We start from the raw sequence: 17605 nt of genomic DNA, 5'->3' as shown, positions 1-17605 counted from the left end.
ATCAACTATAGTAAGAAAATACTGCATACCATCATATGTGCTTGTTTTGTAAGGACCCCATATGTAACATCCGGCAATTTGAAATAACTATGAAAAAGCTTGAAATTGGAAATAGTCATTTTTTTGGAAAAATTTAAATCAATGAATTTTGGCCAACTTTGAGCAGTCATAACTCCTAGCTCAGGATGAGTTAGAAGTAGTTCCNTATATCACACTTGTCTATGATAAAGCATGATTTATTCTGAAAAGCTGTAATTCTTCTTAAAACTGACATGGGAGCATGTCCCATCCTTCTATGCCATAATGCTGCATCAACCTCCTTTTGTACTGCCAAAGATTTCTGATGTGTGATGTTTCTCGTCCTCCTTTTTTAGTACATTACATATAATCCATCTTGTTCCTTACCAATCTCCCTCACCTTCCCAGATGAGAGATCCTGAAATAAACAAAAATCAGGGAAGAACACAGCGCAACATTGCAATTCTTTTGTCAGCTTGGACACAGACAAAAGATTGAATTTAAATGTTGGCACACACAACACATTCTTAATGAAATCACCTCCTGACAATTGACAGTTCCCTATGTGAGATATATTTGCAGATTCTCCTGTTGGTAATTGAACCTTCCCTGCATCATCTATTGATGTACCAGTGTGTAACACAGACTTATCACCTATCATATGATTAGTGGCTCCAGTATCAACAACCCATTTCACACTATCATCAATATGAGAGAAGGATGTACCTGCAGTGTTAGCACTTGCAGTGTTAGCAGCATAGTTGGAATTTCCTCCCATGTTTGCACCTGTATCACCTATGGAGCATTTGTTCAACATTTGGACAATCTGATTGTACTGATGCTGAGTAAGAGCAGGTGCAGGTCCTACTCCCACACCATGTTCTGTAGCTTGAGGCCCATGATTATATCCTAAGTTTAACCCTGCAAGAGGATGTGTGGCAACATTGGCTCTTTTCTTTCCTTTGAAGTTCTCTGGATAGCCAATTAGTTTATAGCAATTCTCCTTAACATGTCCCTTCTGCAAGCAATGTTCACACTTCTGCAATTTGTAACAATCAGCCCTAGTATGACCCTTCATATTGCAGAAATCACAATGTTTCCTCTGATATTGATGACCTCCCGAACCAGATGATTGTCCTGGTCCTGAACTTCTGGTTGAATACATAGCTGTGGCATCCTTTTCTGTAGCATAAAAAGCTGAGGGTTCCATTCAACCTGCAACAACACAATTACCTCCAACAAGCATCTTTTGGCTTTCATCCTGTATAATCATNTCTTTATTGAACGTTTTAACTTCATTCTAAGGCTTAAGTTTCAAGTCAAGTAAAGAGTATAGAGTTTCAAGTTAAGTCAAGAACATAAAGTTGAGTTCATTTCTCAAAGTTATTAGGGAACTATGTATTCCTAAAAGAGTTTTAAAAGAAATGTTTTTACATTTAAGCAAGGTTGGAAACTGAGACTTCCAAAGAGCCTTCGGGCTAGTTTTTGAGTAATTATTTCATATCAGCAGGAAGAAATATGTTTTAAAAACATAAGAGCCAGTACGTTTTTGGGAGTAGTATCGAGCACCGAATTGGGGGAGCGTTCAAAGAACCTATAGCCCTCATAGATTAGCCACCATAGGTAGAAAAGGATCATACTTTTTAGATGAATCCTTTTCCAAATAGACTAGTGGATCCATTAGGCAGTTCAAGTCTTATACCTTTGGCCGGGTATAAGATGCTCCGGCAGCGTGTGGTCGATTGCTATATCATCACTATAGCTCTTATGTGATGGTTGTCGGTTAGAGAAACTCCCACAACAGTTATTGTATTCTCATACACAAAAATTATTATATTTTTATATACCTCAGTTCATTTGTATTTCTATATACATCTCAGGCTTATCGTATATTTGTATACACACAGAGTTTATAGCATCTTTAAAGCAGTCTTTCTTTATATCGCACTTGTTTTAAATTGCCTTATATTGAAAGAAGTCAGTCAGGTTGAGTTGAGCCAGGTAAGCTATTCAGTTTCTTCCAGATTTCCTTCTAGCCTTTGTTGCTTAGTTTTCCAACTCGCATACTCGTACATTCCATGTATTGATGCCAATTAGCCTGCATCTTATGACGATGCATTTTCAGGTACCCAGGATTAGCATCCAACACGTCGTTGATCTAGCTGAGCAGTTCAGAGTCAGTGGTGAGCCTCCTTGCTTTCCAGAGGATTAGATTGTTTTGCATTCTTAAGTTTTGTTTTATTAGGATGTTGTGGGGTCTGTCCCAACATTCATCTCAGTACTTTAGAGCCTTCATAGACAGTCAGTCAGTTAGTTTTGAGTCTCTCTTCTATGTATATATGTAAATATCCTATTTTGAGACTCGAGTTACCTTTGTGGCCAGATGTTATAAGTTAAGTTGTTTTGTAACCTTGCTTTTGCATTGACTTTTTTGTTGAGTTAGGTTTCCGCTGAGTTAAGAAAGTCAGGCCAAGGGTTCGCTTGGGGCCAGAAATGGTCTCCGGGTGCTGGTCCCGCCCAGGGTGTAGGCTCGGGGAGTGACAAACTTGGTATCAGAGCACAAAGTTCAAGAGTCCTAGGGAGTCTATGAAGCCGTGTCTGTAGAGTCCTAGTTATCGATGTGAAGTGCGCCACATCTATAATTGGGAGGCTATAACATTTAGGAAGATTTCTCATTTCTTTCACACTCATCTCGTGTGTTAGAGTTGATCTCTAAAAATTTTCTTTTTAATCCGTGCTTGCGCGTGTTTTCAGATAGTTATGCCTCCACGAAGAGTTGACAGAGGGCGTCTTCCTAGACGTTATGTGGATGAGCAAGAGTTACCTATTGCCCCGGGATTGCAAGATCAAGGGGAAGTTTCTAATGCCGAGTTCAGAGAGGCAATTAGAATTTTGAGTCAAGCTGTAACTAATCAGATTAGTCAGCAAAGGGGAGCTCGACAGGAAGGAGCAGACACTTCAAGGATTCGTGAGTTCTTGGGGATGAATCCTCCGAGTTTCATGGGTTCAAGTACTACTGAGGATCCAGAGAACTTCATTGAGGAGTTGAAGAAGATTTTTAATGTGATGCACGTGGCAGATACAGAGCGGGTTGAACTAGCTGCGTATCAATTGAAGGATGTTGCTAGAACTTGGTTCGACCAGTGGAAAGAGGGCAGAGCTGAGAATGCACCACCTGCGAGTTGGGCCCGTTTTGAGGAAGCTTTCTTGGTGCATTTCTTTCCTCGAGAATTGAGAGAGGCCAAGGTACGTGAGTTCCTCACACTTAAGCATGCGTCTTTGAGTGTTCAAGAGTATAGTCTGAAGTTCACACAACTATCCCGCTATGCTCCGGAGATGGTGGCGGACATGAGAAATAGAATGAGCTTGTTTGTTGTTGGGCTGTCTCGGTTGTCAAGTAAGGAAGGTAGAAATGCAATGCTTATCGAGGACATGGACATATCCAGGTTAATGGTCTATGTACAGCAGGTTGAGGATGAGAAGCTGAGGGACAGAGAAGAGTTTAGAAGTAAGAGAGCCAAGACCGGTAATGAGTCCGGGCAGCAGAAAGGTAATTCAAACCGTTCCTCCTTTCAGCAAAGGCAAAAGGGACCTACTCCATCATCTGCTAGAGCACCTGCACCCAGATACAAAAGTGAATTTAATGGCCAGAATTCAAAGGACTTCAGAGCTAGACCAGCACAATCTTCGGGTAGTGTGGCGCAAGGGAGTATTAAGCCTCCTGCCTGCGCCAAGTGTGGTAGGAACCACTCAGGTATTTGTCGAGAGGGCTCCATTGGTTGTTTCAAGTGTGGTCAAAATGGACATTTCATGCGAGAGTGTCCAAAGAATAGGCAGGGTAATAGGGGCAATAAAGCACATTCTTCTTCAGTTGTTCCACCAGACAGGACGGCACCTAGAGGAACTACTTCTAGTATTGGCGGATGAGCAGACCGCCTCTATGCTATCACCAGTCGCCAGGAGCAAGAGAACTCTCCTAATGTTATCACTGGTATGATCAAAGTCTTTGCTTTTGCTATATACGCTTTGCTAGACCCAGGAGCAAGTTTATCTTTTGTAACTCCTTATGTTGCAAATAAGTTTGATGTTCTTCCTTAAAGACTTTGTGAACCTTTTTGTGTTTCTACACCTGTTGGGGATTCTATTCTAGCGAAAAGAGTCTATCGTGATTGTCCTGTTTCTATCAATCACAAAAGCACCATGGCTAATTTGGTTGAGTTAGACATGGTAGATTTTGATGTCATTCTAGGTATGGATTGGCTTCATGCCTATTATGCATCATTAGACTGTAGAACTCGAGTGGTCAAATTTCAGTTTCCGAATGAGCTAGTCTTAGAGTGGAGTAGTAGTTCAACAGTGCCTAAGGGTCGATTCATTTCGTACCTTAAGGCAACAAAGTTAGTTTCGAAGGGTTGTGTCTATCACTTAGTCCGAGTTCATGACTCTAGTGTTGAGATACCTCATTTTCAGTCAGTTCCTATAGTAAGAGAGTTTCCAGAAGTTTTCCCTGATGATCTACCCGGAATTCCTCCTGAGAGAGAAATAGATTTCGGCATAGATCTTATTCCAGATACTCGTCCTATCTCTATTCCGCCATATAGAATGGCACTAGCAGAGTTGAAAGAGCAGTTAAAAGATCTCCTAGAAAAGGGTTTCATTCGATCGAGTGTCTCACCTTGGGATGCTCCGGTCTTGTTTGTGAGAAAGAAGGATGGTTCCCTTAGGATGTGTATAGATTACCGCCAGTTGAATAAGGTTACCATCAAGAATAAGTACCCTCTTCCGAGGATTGATGATCTTTTCGATCAGCTTCAGGGTGCCACTTGTTTTTCGAAAATTGACCTCAGATCAGGCTATCATCAGTTAAGAGTAAGGGAATGTGATATTCCAAAGACAGCATTCAGAACCAGATATGGTCATTTTGAGTTTTTGGTCATGTCTTTTGGTTTGACCAATGCACCAGCAACTTTCATGGACTTGATGAATCGAGTCTTGAAACCTTATTTAGATACGTTTGTTATCGTCTTCATCGATGACATACTAGTCTATTCAAGGAATGAAGAAGATCATGCTAGTCATCTCAGAAAAGTTCTTCAGACTTTGAAAGACAAGGAGTTGTATGCCAAGTTTTCTAAGTGTGAGTTTTGGCTTAAGTCTATGGCGTTCCTAGGCCACATTGTATCCGGTGAAGGAATTGAAGTTGATACTCAGAAAATTGAGGCAGTGAAGAATTGGCCTAGACCCACATCTCCAACTGAAATTAGGAGTTTCTTGGGATTAGCTGGCTATTATAGAAGGTTCGTAGAGGGGTTCTCGTCTATTGCATCTCCTTTGACAAAGTTGACTCAAAAGATAGTGAAATTTCAATGGTCTGAAGCTTGTGAGAAAAGCTTTCAGGAATTGAAAAAGAGATTGATTACAACTCTAGTTTTGACGCTACCAGAAGGTACTCAAGGTCTTGTGGTGTATTGTGATGCATCTAGAATTGTTTTGGGTTGTGTCTTAATGCAGAATGACAAGGTTATAGCTTATGCCTCCAGATAGTTGAAGGTTTATGAGAAGAATTACCCAACCTATGACTTGGAGTTAGCTGATGTAGTATTTGCTTTGAAGATATGGTGTCATTACTTGTATGGCGTGCACGTCGACATATTCACTGATCACAAGAGCCTTCAATATGTGCTTATTCAGAAAGAGCTTAATCTCAGACAAAGGAAATAATTAGAATTACTCAAGGACTATGACCTGAGTATTATTTACCACCCAGGTAAGGCTAATGTTGTTGCTGATTCTTTAGCACCGCCCATATTGAAGAAGGAAGGAGAGAGTTAGCAAAGGATGTGCACAGATTGGCATGCTTGGGAGTCAGATTTACAGATTCCGCAGAAGGAGGAATAGCGGTGGCGAACGGGGCTGAGTCATCACTAGTGTCAGAAGTGAAAGAGAAACAAGGTCAAGATCCCATTTTGCTTGAGTTGAAGGCAAATGTTCAAAAGCAAGAGTATTAGCTTTTGAACAAGGGGGAGATGGTGTTTTGAGGTATCAAGGTAAATTGTGCGTACCTATGGTAGATGGACTCCAAGAAAGGATTATGGAGGAAGCTCATAGCTCCAGATATTCCATTTATCCGGGTTCCACGAAGATGTATCGTGACTTGAGAGAAATTTATTGGTGGAATGGCACGAAGAAGGGCATTGCAGAGTTTGTTGCTAAGTGTCCAAATTGCCAACAAGTAAAAGTTGAACACCAAAGGCCCGTTGGTTTGGCTCAGAGGATAGAACTTCCAGAATGGAAGTGGGAGATGATCAATATGGATTTCATCACAGGGTTGCCAAGGTCTCGCAGACAGCATGATTCTATTTGGGTAATTGTCGACAGAATGACAAAGTGATCCCATTTTCTACCGGTAAAGACTACCAATTCAGCAGAAGATTATGCCAAGTTATATATTCAAGAGGTGGTGAGACTTCATGGAGTCCCAGTCTCCATTATTTAAGATAGAGGTGCACCGTTCACTGCACAGTTCTGGAAATCTTTTCAGAAAGGCTTGGGTTCCAAGGTGAACTTGAGTACTGCCTTTCGTCCTCAGACTGATAGGCAAGCAGAGCGTACTATTCAGACTTTAGAAGATATGTTGAGGGCTTGTGTGATCGATTTCAAAGGTAATTGGTATGATCACCTACCTCTCATTGAGTTTGCCTACAACAACAGTTATCACTTTAGCATCCAGATGGCTCCATACGAATCTCTTTATGGGAGAAGATGTAGATCTCCTATTGGATGGTTTGACGTTGGTGAAGCAGGATTGATAGGACCAGACTTAGTTCACCAAGCTATGGAGAAGGTGAAAGTGATTCAAGAGAGGTTGAAAACGGCACAGAGTCATCAAAAATCCTACACTGATGTTAGGAGAAGGGCGTTAGAGTTTGAAGTAGATGATTGGGTATATTTGAAAGTTTCACCCATGAAAGGGGTTATGAGGTTTGCTAAGAAGGGGAAACTTAGTCCCCGATATATTGGACCTTACCGCATAGCCAAAAGAATTGGCAATGTTGCTTATGAGTTGGAGTTACCACAGGAACTAGCAGCGGTTCATCCGGTATTTCATATCTCCATGTTGAAGAAGTGCATAGGTGATCCTTCATTGATCCTGCCGACTGAAAGTGTTAGGATCAAGGATAACTTATCTTATGAGGAGATTCCTGTGCAAATTCTAGACCGTCAAGTTCGTAGGTTGTGAACGAAGGATGTAGCCTCAGTTAAGGTCCTTTGGAGGAACCAATTTGTTGAGGAAGCCACTTGGGAAGCCGAAGAGGACATGAAGAAGAGATACCCATATCTCTTTGAATCCGAAGAAAATGTAGACCAAGGTACTAATTTCCTTCTTAGTGCTCTTTAAATCTTAGTGAGCATGTTGTTGCTTGTTGTTGTTTGCATGAATTGCTTGTTAGGTTCTTGAGTTTGATGTTACACCCTTAGCCTTGTTAGAGTAATCTCATTCGAGTACGAATGTTCCCAAGGGGAAGATATTGTAACATCCGACAATTTAAAATAACTATGAAAAAGCTTGAAATTGGAAATAGTCATTTTTTGGGAAAAATTTAAAAATCTGGAAATTTGGTTGTGGGGGAAATCAGTGAATTTTGGCCAACTTTGAGCAGTAATAACTCATATCTCAAGATGAGTAAGGAGTAGTTCCAGTTATGTTTGGAAATCCCTTGGAATGATCTTTCCAACGCCGTCGACTTTGCTCGATTCCAAGTTCGTATAAGCGAGTTATGCCCTTTGAAAGTTGGGCAGTTGGCAGGGAATCCGTCCGGAAATTTTAAGGGCATTTTGGTCTTTTCCCTAGCCATTTCTTTTGGGGTTATATTGTTGTGTTAGGCTGATTTTTTGGATCATTTGGTCCCATTTTAAAAGAGTGAAAGCTAGGGCTTGAGAGTGAAGAAGAGAAGAAGAAGAGAAGAAGAGGAGAAGAAGAGGAGGAAGAGGAGATCAAGCAAGTTTCCGTTGTGGATATCGTCGGGGGTGATCCCCACTAGGTATGTGAGTTCTTAGTGTTGGGTGATCCTTTCCCTCACACACCAAAATCATTCTCATTATTGAGAAAAGATTGAATATGTTGTTGAAATTGTTGGGTTGTGTTGTTGATGTTGTTGAAGTTCTTGTTGGTTGTGGAACATGATTTGGTTGTGTGTTTGAGTTGAATCTCTTGTATGTTGAGGGATTTTATGGCCCTTAGTGTTTGGGGTTGAGTCCATTGAAGTTAAGGTAGTTTAGAGTTGGGAAAAGAGGGAGATAAGTCGAGTTTTCTGGGGAAAGGGGTGGCGCGTCGCGCCTGTCAGCGCGCCCCAAAAGAGCTTCTGAGATTTCTCCCTTCGGGCGCCGCGCCTAGCAGAGCGCCTGCAGGCCCCTTCTGAGCTTCAAGGGCTGGCGCTCCGCGCCTTGCAGAGCGCCAAGGACGCTCCCCCATTCTTTTCACACTTTCTCATGCATGTTCCTAGGTATTGTACCTATGTTTCCTAGTTGTTTCCAACACTTTAAGGTACACTTAGACATCCCGAACTCATCCATAAACATGTGATCATATACCTTAAATCCATAATTCAATTCAAGGCGAGTTTGGATCAAAGTCAAGTGAAGTTAGAGTCAAGTTAAGCAAGTTAAGAAGTAAGTCCAAGCAAGTCTTTAAAGTTGTTCAAGAGTCTTTATTGAACGTTTTAACTTCATTCTAAGGCTCAAGTTTCAAGTCAAGTAAAGAGTATAGAGTTTCAAGTTAAGTCAAGAACATAAAGTTGATTTCATTTCTCAAAGTTATTAGGGAACTATGTATTCCTAAAAAAGTTTTAAAAGAAATGTTTTTACATTTAAGCAAGGTTGGAAACTGAGACTTCCAAAGAGCCTTCGGGCTAGTTTTTGAGTAATTATCTCATATCAGCAGGAAGAAATATGTTTTAAAAACATAAGAGCCAGTACATTTTTGGGAGTAGTATCGAGCACCGAATTGGGGGAGCGTTCAAAGAACCTATAGCCCCCATAGATTAGCCACCATAGGTAGAAAAGGATCATACTTTTTAGATGAATCCTTTTCTAGATAGACTAGTGGATCCATTAGGCAGTTCAGGTCTTATACCTTTGGCCGGGTATAAGATGCTCTGGCAGCGTGAGGTCGATCGCTATATCATCACTATAGCTCTTATGTGATGGTTGTCGGTTAGAGAAACTCCCACAACAGATATTATATTTTCATACACAGAAATTATTGTATTTTTATATACCTCAGTTCATTTGTATTTCTATATACATCTCAGGCTTCTCATATCTTTGTATACACACAGAGTTTATAGCATGTTTAAAGTAGTCTTTCTTTATATCGCACTTGTTTTAAATTGCCTTATATTGAAAGAAGTCAGTCAGGTTGAGTTGAGCCAGGTAAGCTATTCAGTTTCTTCCAGATTTCCTTCTAGCCTTTGTTGCTTAGTTTTCCAACTCGCATACTCGTACATTCCATGTACTGATGCCAGTTAGCCTGCATCTTATGACGATGCAGATTCAGGTACCCAGGATCAGCATCCAGCACACTGTTGATTCAGCTGAGCAGTTCAGAGTCAGTGGTGAGCCTCCTTGCTTTCCAGAGGACTCGGTTGTTTTGCATTCTTAAGTTTTGTTTTATTAGGATGTTGTGGGGTTTGTCCCAACATCCATCTCAGTACTTTAGAGGCTTCATAGACTGTCAGTCAGTTAGTTTTGAGTCTATCTTCTATGTATATATGTAAATATCCTATTTTGAGACTCGAGTTGCCTTTGTGGCCAGATGTTATAAGTTAAGTTGTTTTTTAACCTTGCGTTTGCATTGAGTTTTCTGTTGAGTTAGGTTTCCGTTGAGTTAAGAAAGCCAGGCCAAGGGTTCGCTTGGGGCCAGAAATGGTCTCCGGGTGCCGGTCCCTCCTAGGGTGTAGGCTCGGGGCGTGACACCATACATCCATATGTAACAATTCAAACAGTCGACTACTCTTAGTGACACTAACAGGAAAAGGAACTCTAGTTTGTCTAGCCAAATGGCATATATCACACTTGTCTATGATAAAGCATGATTTATTCTGAAAAGCTGTAATTCTTCTTAAAACTGACATGGGAGCATGTCCCATCCTTCTATGCCATAATGTTGCATCAACCTCCTTTTGTACTGCCAAAGATTTCTGATGTGTGATGTTTCTTGTCCTCCTTTTTGAGTACATTACATATAATCCATCTTGTTCCTTACCAATCTCCCTCACCTTCCCAGATGAGAGACCCTGAAATAAACAGAAATCAAGGAAGAACACAGCACAACATTGCAATTCTTTTGTCAGCTTGGACACAGACAAAAGATTGAATTTAAATGTTGGCACACTTAACACATTCTTAATGAAATCACCTCCTGACAATTGACAGTTCCCTATGTGAGATATATTTGCAGATTCTCCTGTTGTTAATTGAACCTTCCCTGCATCATCTATTGATGTACAAGTTTGTAACACAGACTTATCACCTATCATATGATTAGTGGCTCCAGTATCAACAACCCATTTCACACTATCATCAATATGAGAAAGGATGTACCTGTAGTGTTAGCACTTGCAGTGTTAGCAGCAGAGTTGAAATTTCCTCCCATGTTTGCACCTGTATCACATATGGAGCATTTGTTCAACATTTGGACAATCTGATTGTACTGATGCTGAGTAAGAGCAGGTGCAGGTCCTACTCCCACACCATGTTCTGTAGCTTGAGGCCCATGATTATATCCTAAGTTTAACCCTACAAGAGGATGTGTGGCAACATTGGCTCTTTTCTTCCCTTTGAAGTTCTCTGGATAGCCAATTAGTTTATAGCAATTCTCCTTAACATGTCCCTTCTGCAAGCAACGTTCACACGTCTGCAATTTGTAACAATCAGCCCTAGTATGACCCGTCATATTGCAGAAATCACAATGTTTCCTCTGATATTGATGACCTCCCGAGCCAGATGATTGTCCTGTTCCTGAACTTCTGGTTGAATACATAGTTCTGGCATCCTTTTCTGTAGCATAAAAAGCTGAGGGTTCCATTCGACCTGCAACAACATAATTACCTCCAACAAGCATATTTTGGCTTTCATCCTGTATAATCATAGCATACGCCTGATTCACACTAGGTTCAGGACTCATCATTAAGATTTGAGACCTCGCCTGAGCATAACCATCATTTAGCCCCGTAAGGAACTGGAATAGCTTCTGCCTCTCTAAATGTTCTACAAAATCTTTCGATCTCTCACAAGCACACGTAGGAAATGGAATAATCGAATTATGTTCATCCCAAAGATCTTTCAATTTAGAATAATACACTGAAACAGATGATATACCTTGAACTACAGTTGCTATTTGCTAATGTAAATGGTAAGCTCGAGAATTGTTTACCTTGTCAAATCTCTCTTTAAGGTCATTCCAGACGAGATAAGCATCAGATCTAAAAAGGATTCCACTAAGAAGATCTGATTGTACACTGCTCATCAACCACGAAACCACAATGGCATTACATTTGTCCCATCTTCTCTGTAGATCTCCTTCATACATGCTTCTCGTAACAGATCCATCGATGAATCCCAATTTGTTCCTTCCCAGAAGTGCCAACTTCATAGCTCGACTCCAAAGCATGTAATTCTCCATGCCTTTGAGCAGAATTTCAATTGAAAGTGAACCTGGTGCATCAGAAGGATGCAAGTACAATGGATGATTGTAGTCAATATTACTCCCCATGGATCTGAATTTCCTTCAAATGCGCAGCAATCAATGGTAGAAAAATGAATCTCCCGATCCTCTCTATTCTGTACTCCTCAGAGAACCCCTAGATCCATACCATTCTAGCTTTGATACCATGTAAACTAACACTGTTCCATTGATTTGTTACTGCTCCATGACTGTGGAGCTTGAGAGAAAAGATGAAGAAGAAAGAGAGAAGATATTATTTGATGAATGAAGAATTACATTTGTGTGAGCTACTTATACAAAAATGTGATTAACTAACTAACTATCAAACTAATTATCATTATCACTTAACTACAATATTAGCTAACTAACTAACAACCTGTCAGTCAATTAACTTATAGCTAGTTATAACTAACTCAGCCTGTACTATATTCAACAGTCCAAATCAGTCTTGAGATCCATGGAAACCAGTCAACCACCCAACTAAGTCATAAGTCACACTCAAAGTCAACCTCGTTAATCCAAAATGTTGACTTTTGGTCAAATTTCTAAAAACGAAAGTCTTTCATGAAACACATCTAATAACCTTAGAGATTGTTTACCCATTCCCACAAATGATAAAGGGAATAATGAAGCTATGAGATGGTTCAAAAAGGGAAAAGTAAGACGGAAACACAAAACGACCATGAGAGTCGTTACAAAAATTGACTCAGATGATGATCAAAGTTTCAGACAGTTAAGATGAAAGGGAAGACTAGACATTACTTGTATGAAAATGCATTAAAGTTATGAAGCAGATTTACCTTGATAGTATAGTTATCCATTTTAAAGTGTACAAGCATATTTGTAGCAATACACTTTCAAAGTGAACAAATTCTTATACTCATTTCTCAAATTTGCATTAAAAGGTAGAAATATTACAAATAGTAGTGATTCATGACTAGCAAAATTAGGAGACAGAGCATTTCCATTTCCAGAATTGATAGTGCTGCAGTAAAAACTTACAGTTCTAACTTCTAAGGAGTCATTCACCTATTTGTATTCTTCAGTTTCCTCACTGGTAAACAACATACAACTACACAATTAAGTTCATGTAGGAATTAAATTTATATAAAAAGCAGTGTTCATTCAGTTTTACGTAATCCAATTTTTAACTTGGGGGCTTCCCACTTATCATATAGTACTAGTTCTTCGGCACGTGTGTTGTATGCGTATATCGAGTCATGTAATACACATATGTATAAGAATATGAAAAATATTAAACTTCAGAAATAGCAAGAAATGACTTTCAATCAGCTACAACCAAGAAAAATTACCAGATTAACTCCCTATTGATAGTAACTTGTCAATTTTGCCATACCATTGACACCAAATTACCACTGCTAGAGGCTCAAGTGCACCCTGCCCTGACGTGTTATAAGGTGAAGTCGATACACAAAATAAAGGGATATAAACTAATACAACACATCTAATATGTGGTGCTTAGAGGAAAAAAACGTGATATAGAAAGCAAAATGACATTTGGAATAGCATTGCATCTGAAATACCACAGATATTATAACGAGTTTACCTTTCCTTCCCATTCAAAATCAACAAATTTGCAAATGGGATCCAATAGTGTAACCTGATCTCCTTGTTTAATCTGTCAACAAGAGTAGTTTGTTAAGTAATGATGTAAAAATCTTTTTTCCTTGAAGTATGGACGAATGAGAAAATCAAGATAAAAATGGTGTTTGATAGTATGATATAGGAAACAAACAATTCCAATTTACACAAAATTTATGAAATGCTAACTCACTTAACTATTCTCTCTTTATCTTTAGTGTTTGGTTACATATTAAAGAAGTGAGGTGCCTCCCCTTCATCTAATTTTTCATCCAGAAAGTGATAAAACAGAGGAATGATCATTCGCTTATTTTTTAGGCATGTAGTGCTGCAGCAGTTTAGCAGCAAACTAACATGTCAATATCTGAAGTTTGTTTGTTGATTTTCTTATCTCGGTTTCTCCAAGATACTCTACTTAATGGATAAATGTACCAAGAAACATTAAACAACATAAAGTAGTGCTTACTGCTTCCTTCTGTATGTTGAACACTGTAAGTACAAAACTGTTCTCATCAGAGTCCCACAGCATATAGTATCTGTAGAATAAGAGTACACATTGAGAAATAAGTATTTAAGGATAAAGTAGGGCTGCACAGACAAGTAACTTCACTTTTAAAGGAAATTCTGAAAATGATCAACTCGTGTGGGTTCCTCCAAGATGAAGCAACTTACAATGGAGCTTGATACTCATATTCAACTAAGCACCATACTTCTGCTACAACCGCAATCCATTTGTTAGGGCCTTCAGTTAAGAGATCCACGGTTGCTCTGTTGTATAGAGGATTCACTGCCAGAAAGCACATTACCTCAACTAATAGGTAAATAGGTATTAAAGCAGTTCCTCTTTAGAATAGATTCTGTTCGGAGTCTTACATAAACAACCTCCATCCATGCCATTACGCTTTCTCTCACTCTTTCCTTGACTCTTTCCCTTATTCTTTTCATTACGCTTACCCTGAAAAGTAGGATCACATAATTCAAATGCATCCTTAACAATCTCATTCATAATGTCTTAACAGCTTCAAAAGAAGAAAACATTTAACAGTTGAGAACATTATATTTTAAAGACTATATTATAACTTTCCTGTTTCAAGAAAAAATCAAGAAATCAAAGAAGAAGAAACAACTAAAATGTGCACCATTCAGTCAATACAGGAGGGGCTCAGTTAACTCATTGAACAAATAAATTGGACTATTTAAGGACATAAGAATCGGTCAGTACCTCATCTCCTTTTCTTTTAGATACTTCTAATGCTTAATGCTTAAACCTTTTCCCAAACGGATAACTCCATTGTGCATGAGAACCTTTTGCAACTATTTGTAGTGGTAAGGTCTGCGTACACTCTATCCTCCCCAGAACCCACTTAGTGGTTGTTGTTGTTGTAGTATGTGAAAAGGATTCAGAAAAAAATTCGACGAGTAGGAGAAACTTAATCAAGCTTCTGGGGTAGCCATAGCAGAGTGTCGAGTAGGAGAAACTTAACCAAGCTTTCTGGGGTAGCCAGAGTAGAGTAACCAAGTTGTTACAAATAGTATTACTGACTTGGCAACTAATCTTAGATGCCTATTGCAGTTTCCTAGCCTCTACTTGTTTGACAATATTCAAAGATTCACCCAATCAATTGCGCCTCAAACCTACACATTAAGACAAAAAATATTTACAAAGTAAATTGCTAACTTCGAATTTGAAAAATTATAACAATATAATTGTAACTTTGGATCTTAATACAATAAAATATTTACAAGCCCAAATTTGAAATAAAATATATAAATATTGAAAACTATAAACTAACTAAAAATATATCAACAAAGTAGATTATAAATAATATTTTCTAGCTATAAATAAAATTAATTCATACTTCAAATTACTTTTGATGGGCAATCAATTTTTTTTAATTCATACTTTAGTAATAGAAAGTTTGAGGCTGGTAACTCAACTTTCTTCTTGATTGACATATTTTTACATTATTTAAGCATCCTCATTTGTAATATCATCATGGAGTGTATTACAAACTCTGTGATGATCAGGAAATACGTAGTTCTCTCTAGCTCTTATTTTATTCATGCTTGTTAGGTAGCAGAAGTTAGGTACTTCATTAGGATTAGTAAGGTAAGGGGACTCTTGTACTTGTCCCTATTGATATTTTTTATGTTTAATAAAAGACCGCTAGACACTGTCTAGTGGTAAATTTGCTTTAATATATATATATATATATATATATAATATTTACAAAATTTTACATGCCCAAATTTGAAATAAAATATATAAAATTGATAACTATAAACTAACTAAAAATATATCAACAAAGTGGATTATAAATAACATTTTTTATCTATAAATAAAATAGGTTATATATATATATATATATGTTGGTTTGGTTTGGGTTCGGTTTGACTTTTTTCTTTTAATATCAAACCAAATCAAGAGTGGTCGGTTTTTTTTGTCAACTGCCAAACCAACCAAACCAAACCACAAGTCAGTTTTTTTTTTCAGTTTGATTTGGTTCGTCGGTTCGGTTTGACTGTACAATTTGACTTGTACACCCCTACCTGTCACCAACATGCCTAAATCTAGGGGTGTCAATGGTATGGTTCGAACAACTATTTTATACCGTTATACCTAAATGTATATATTGATTATACATTACTAAAGAATAATATACACTACTTGAAGACAAAAGTTCCACCGCTTTACCATTATATATAACTAGTTCTGGAAACGTGCGCTGCACATTCTTTTCTATCATACAAATTTATATAGGTCTAATTTAACGTTGATAATTATCAATTACATTATTCTTTTGTATATGTTGTTCTGTGCAAATATAACAATGTCAATTAATTATTTTCATTTAATTTTGGTTATTTGTCTGCAAAATAAAAAATGTTGAAAAATATAAAACTAATTAAGATAATATAGCATATAGTATGTGATAGATTGATGAACTCTTGCTCTAAATTTAAGAAATGGAAGTAAACATATATAAAAAATTAATTAAGACAGAGAATAAATATATATTTACCATGTTAATAAGGGAAAAAATGACCAATAAATTGATTTTACATAAATGTATAAGAATTATAAGATGATGAAACACAAAAGTGAAGTGGACTAATATTTTTTGTTCACTTTATATAAGAGATCATCACCAAAAATCTATTAAAAGACGAAAATATTTGCAACCCAAAAAACTTATCATGAAATACAAAATCAGTAAATAAAGTGAAAAAATACATACACACAAAAAGAAGGATCTTTTGAGCAAGATAACTAAGGAACATTAGTAAAAAAGACACAAATAATGATACAACCCACCTTGAAAGAAGTTTCATCATATAAATAAAAAAAGTGAAAATTTTATAAATGACAATTATTAGACTAATATTTTCAAGTTATAGCAGTAGAATATAACTTTCAAGTTGTAACAATAAAAAAATTTAGGTTGTAACATTTTATTTAAAAATAAATAAAAATTTAAGTAATTGTAAAAATTTGTTTTGAAAAAAATAAAAAGATAAAAAAGGAAAATAAATCAATTTTGAAGAAAAAAAAAACAGAAATAGGTGTATTACTTAATTTTGAATTGATTGATGATAATTGTTAATTAGCATAAATTTAGGAGATTCAAACTAATTAGGAATATCTATCTTCCTTAATTAAAAAATGATTTAAAATAACAGTAAAAATCAATTAGTTTGAAAAATAAATAAATAAAAACATATATTTTGGTAGGAAATAATTTGAAAAAATTAGTGATAATTAAAAGGAGACATAAAAATAGGAGAGTCATAATAAAAATAATATTTGTTTTCCTTGTTTAGCTCAAAACAATTATTGGCATTTTCTCTCACTTGTTTAATTTCGTTCAAACAATTTTTTTTCACCATTTCTCTCTCTTCTCAATATTCTCTCTTATCGTCACTGTCGTCTAATTCTTATTCTTTTTTATTCAATAATCTTCTGTAATGACCCTCTTGGTCATTTCTGTGTCTTGCCTTCTGTGTGTCGTTTAGAGCATTCCTATAGCAACCCCAAGTCATTTATGACTTGCTGGGACTAATAGTTCGGTCACCTGGTCGTTCGTTTGGTCCTAGTGTGAGTTTTTGTGTTTTGGAGCTTATGAACCTTGAACGATCATTTTCGATCAAAAGTTCGAGAAGATGACATCGGAATCCAATTCTGACGATTTCATCAGCTCCGGAAGGATCATTTTAGGCTAGTAGCATGGTCATCATGACTCCCGAGGTTTTCAGCGTGAG

General features: G+C 37.5%; 1 protein-coding gene across 1 annotated transcript; it reads right to left on the bottom strand.

Annotated features, from left to right (window-relative positions):
* Positions 1 to 233: 233 nt before the first annotated feature.
* Positions 234 to 11260, bottom strand: LOC125874713 (uncharacterized). Its single transcript, XM_049555720.1, has 2 exons — positions 11128 to 11260; positions 234 to 1251 (listed from the first exon to the last, which is right to left on the bottom strand). Exon 2 carries the CDS (start codon positions 1226 to 1228, stop codon positions 371 to 373), a length of 858 nt encoding a protein of 285 aa, XP_049411677.1. The 5' UTR covers positions 1229 to 1251; positions 11128 to 11260; the 3' UTR covers positions 234 to 370.
* Between the last annotated feature and the right edge of the window lie 6345 nt (positions 11261 to 17605).

The sequence above is a fragment of the Solanum stenotomum genome, chromosome 8 (genome assembly GCF_019186545.1).
Source record: "Solanum stenotomum isolate F172 chromosome 8, ASM1918654v1, whole genome shotgun sequence".
Classification (NCBI taxonomy): Eukaryota; Viridiplantae; Streptophyta; class Magnoliopsida; order Solanales; family Solanaceae; genus Solanum; species Solanum stenotomum.
This window is presented reverse-complemented; position numbering and strand designations above follow the sequence as displayed.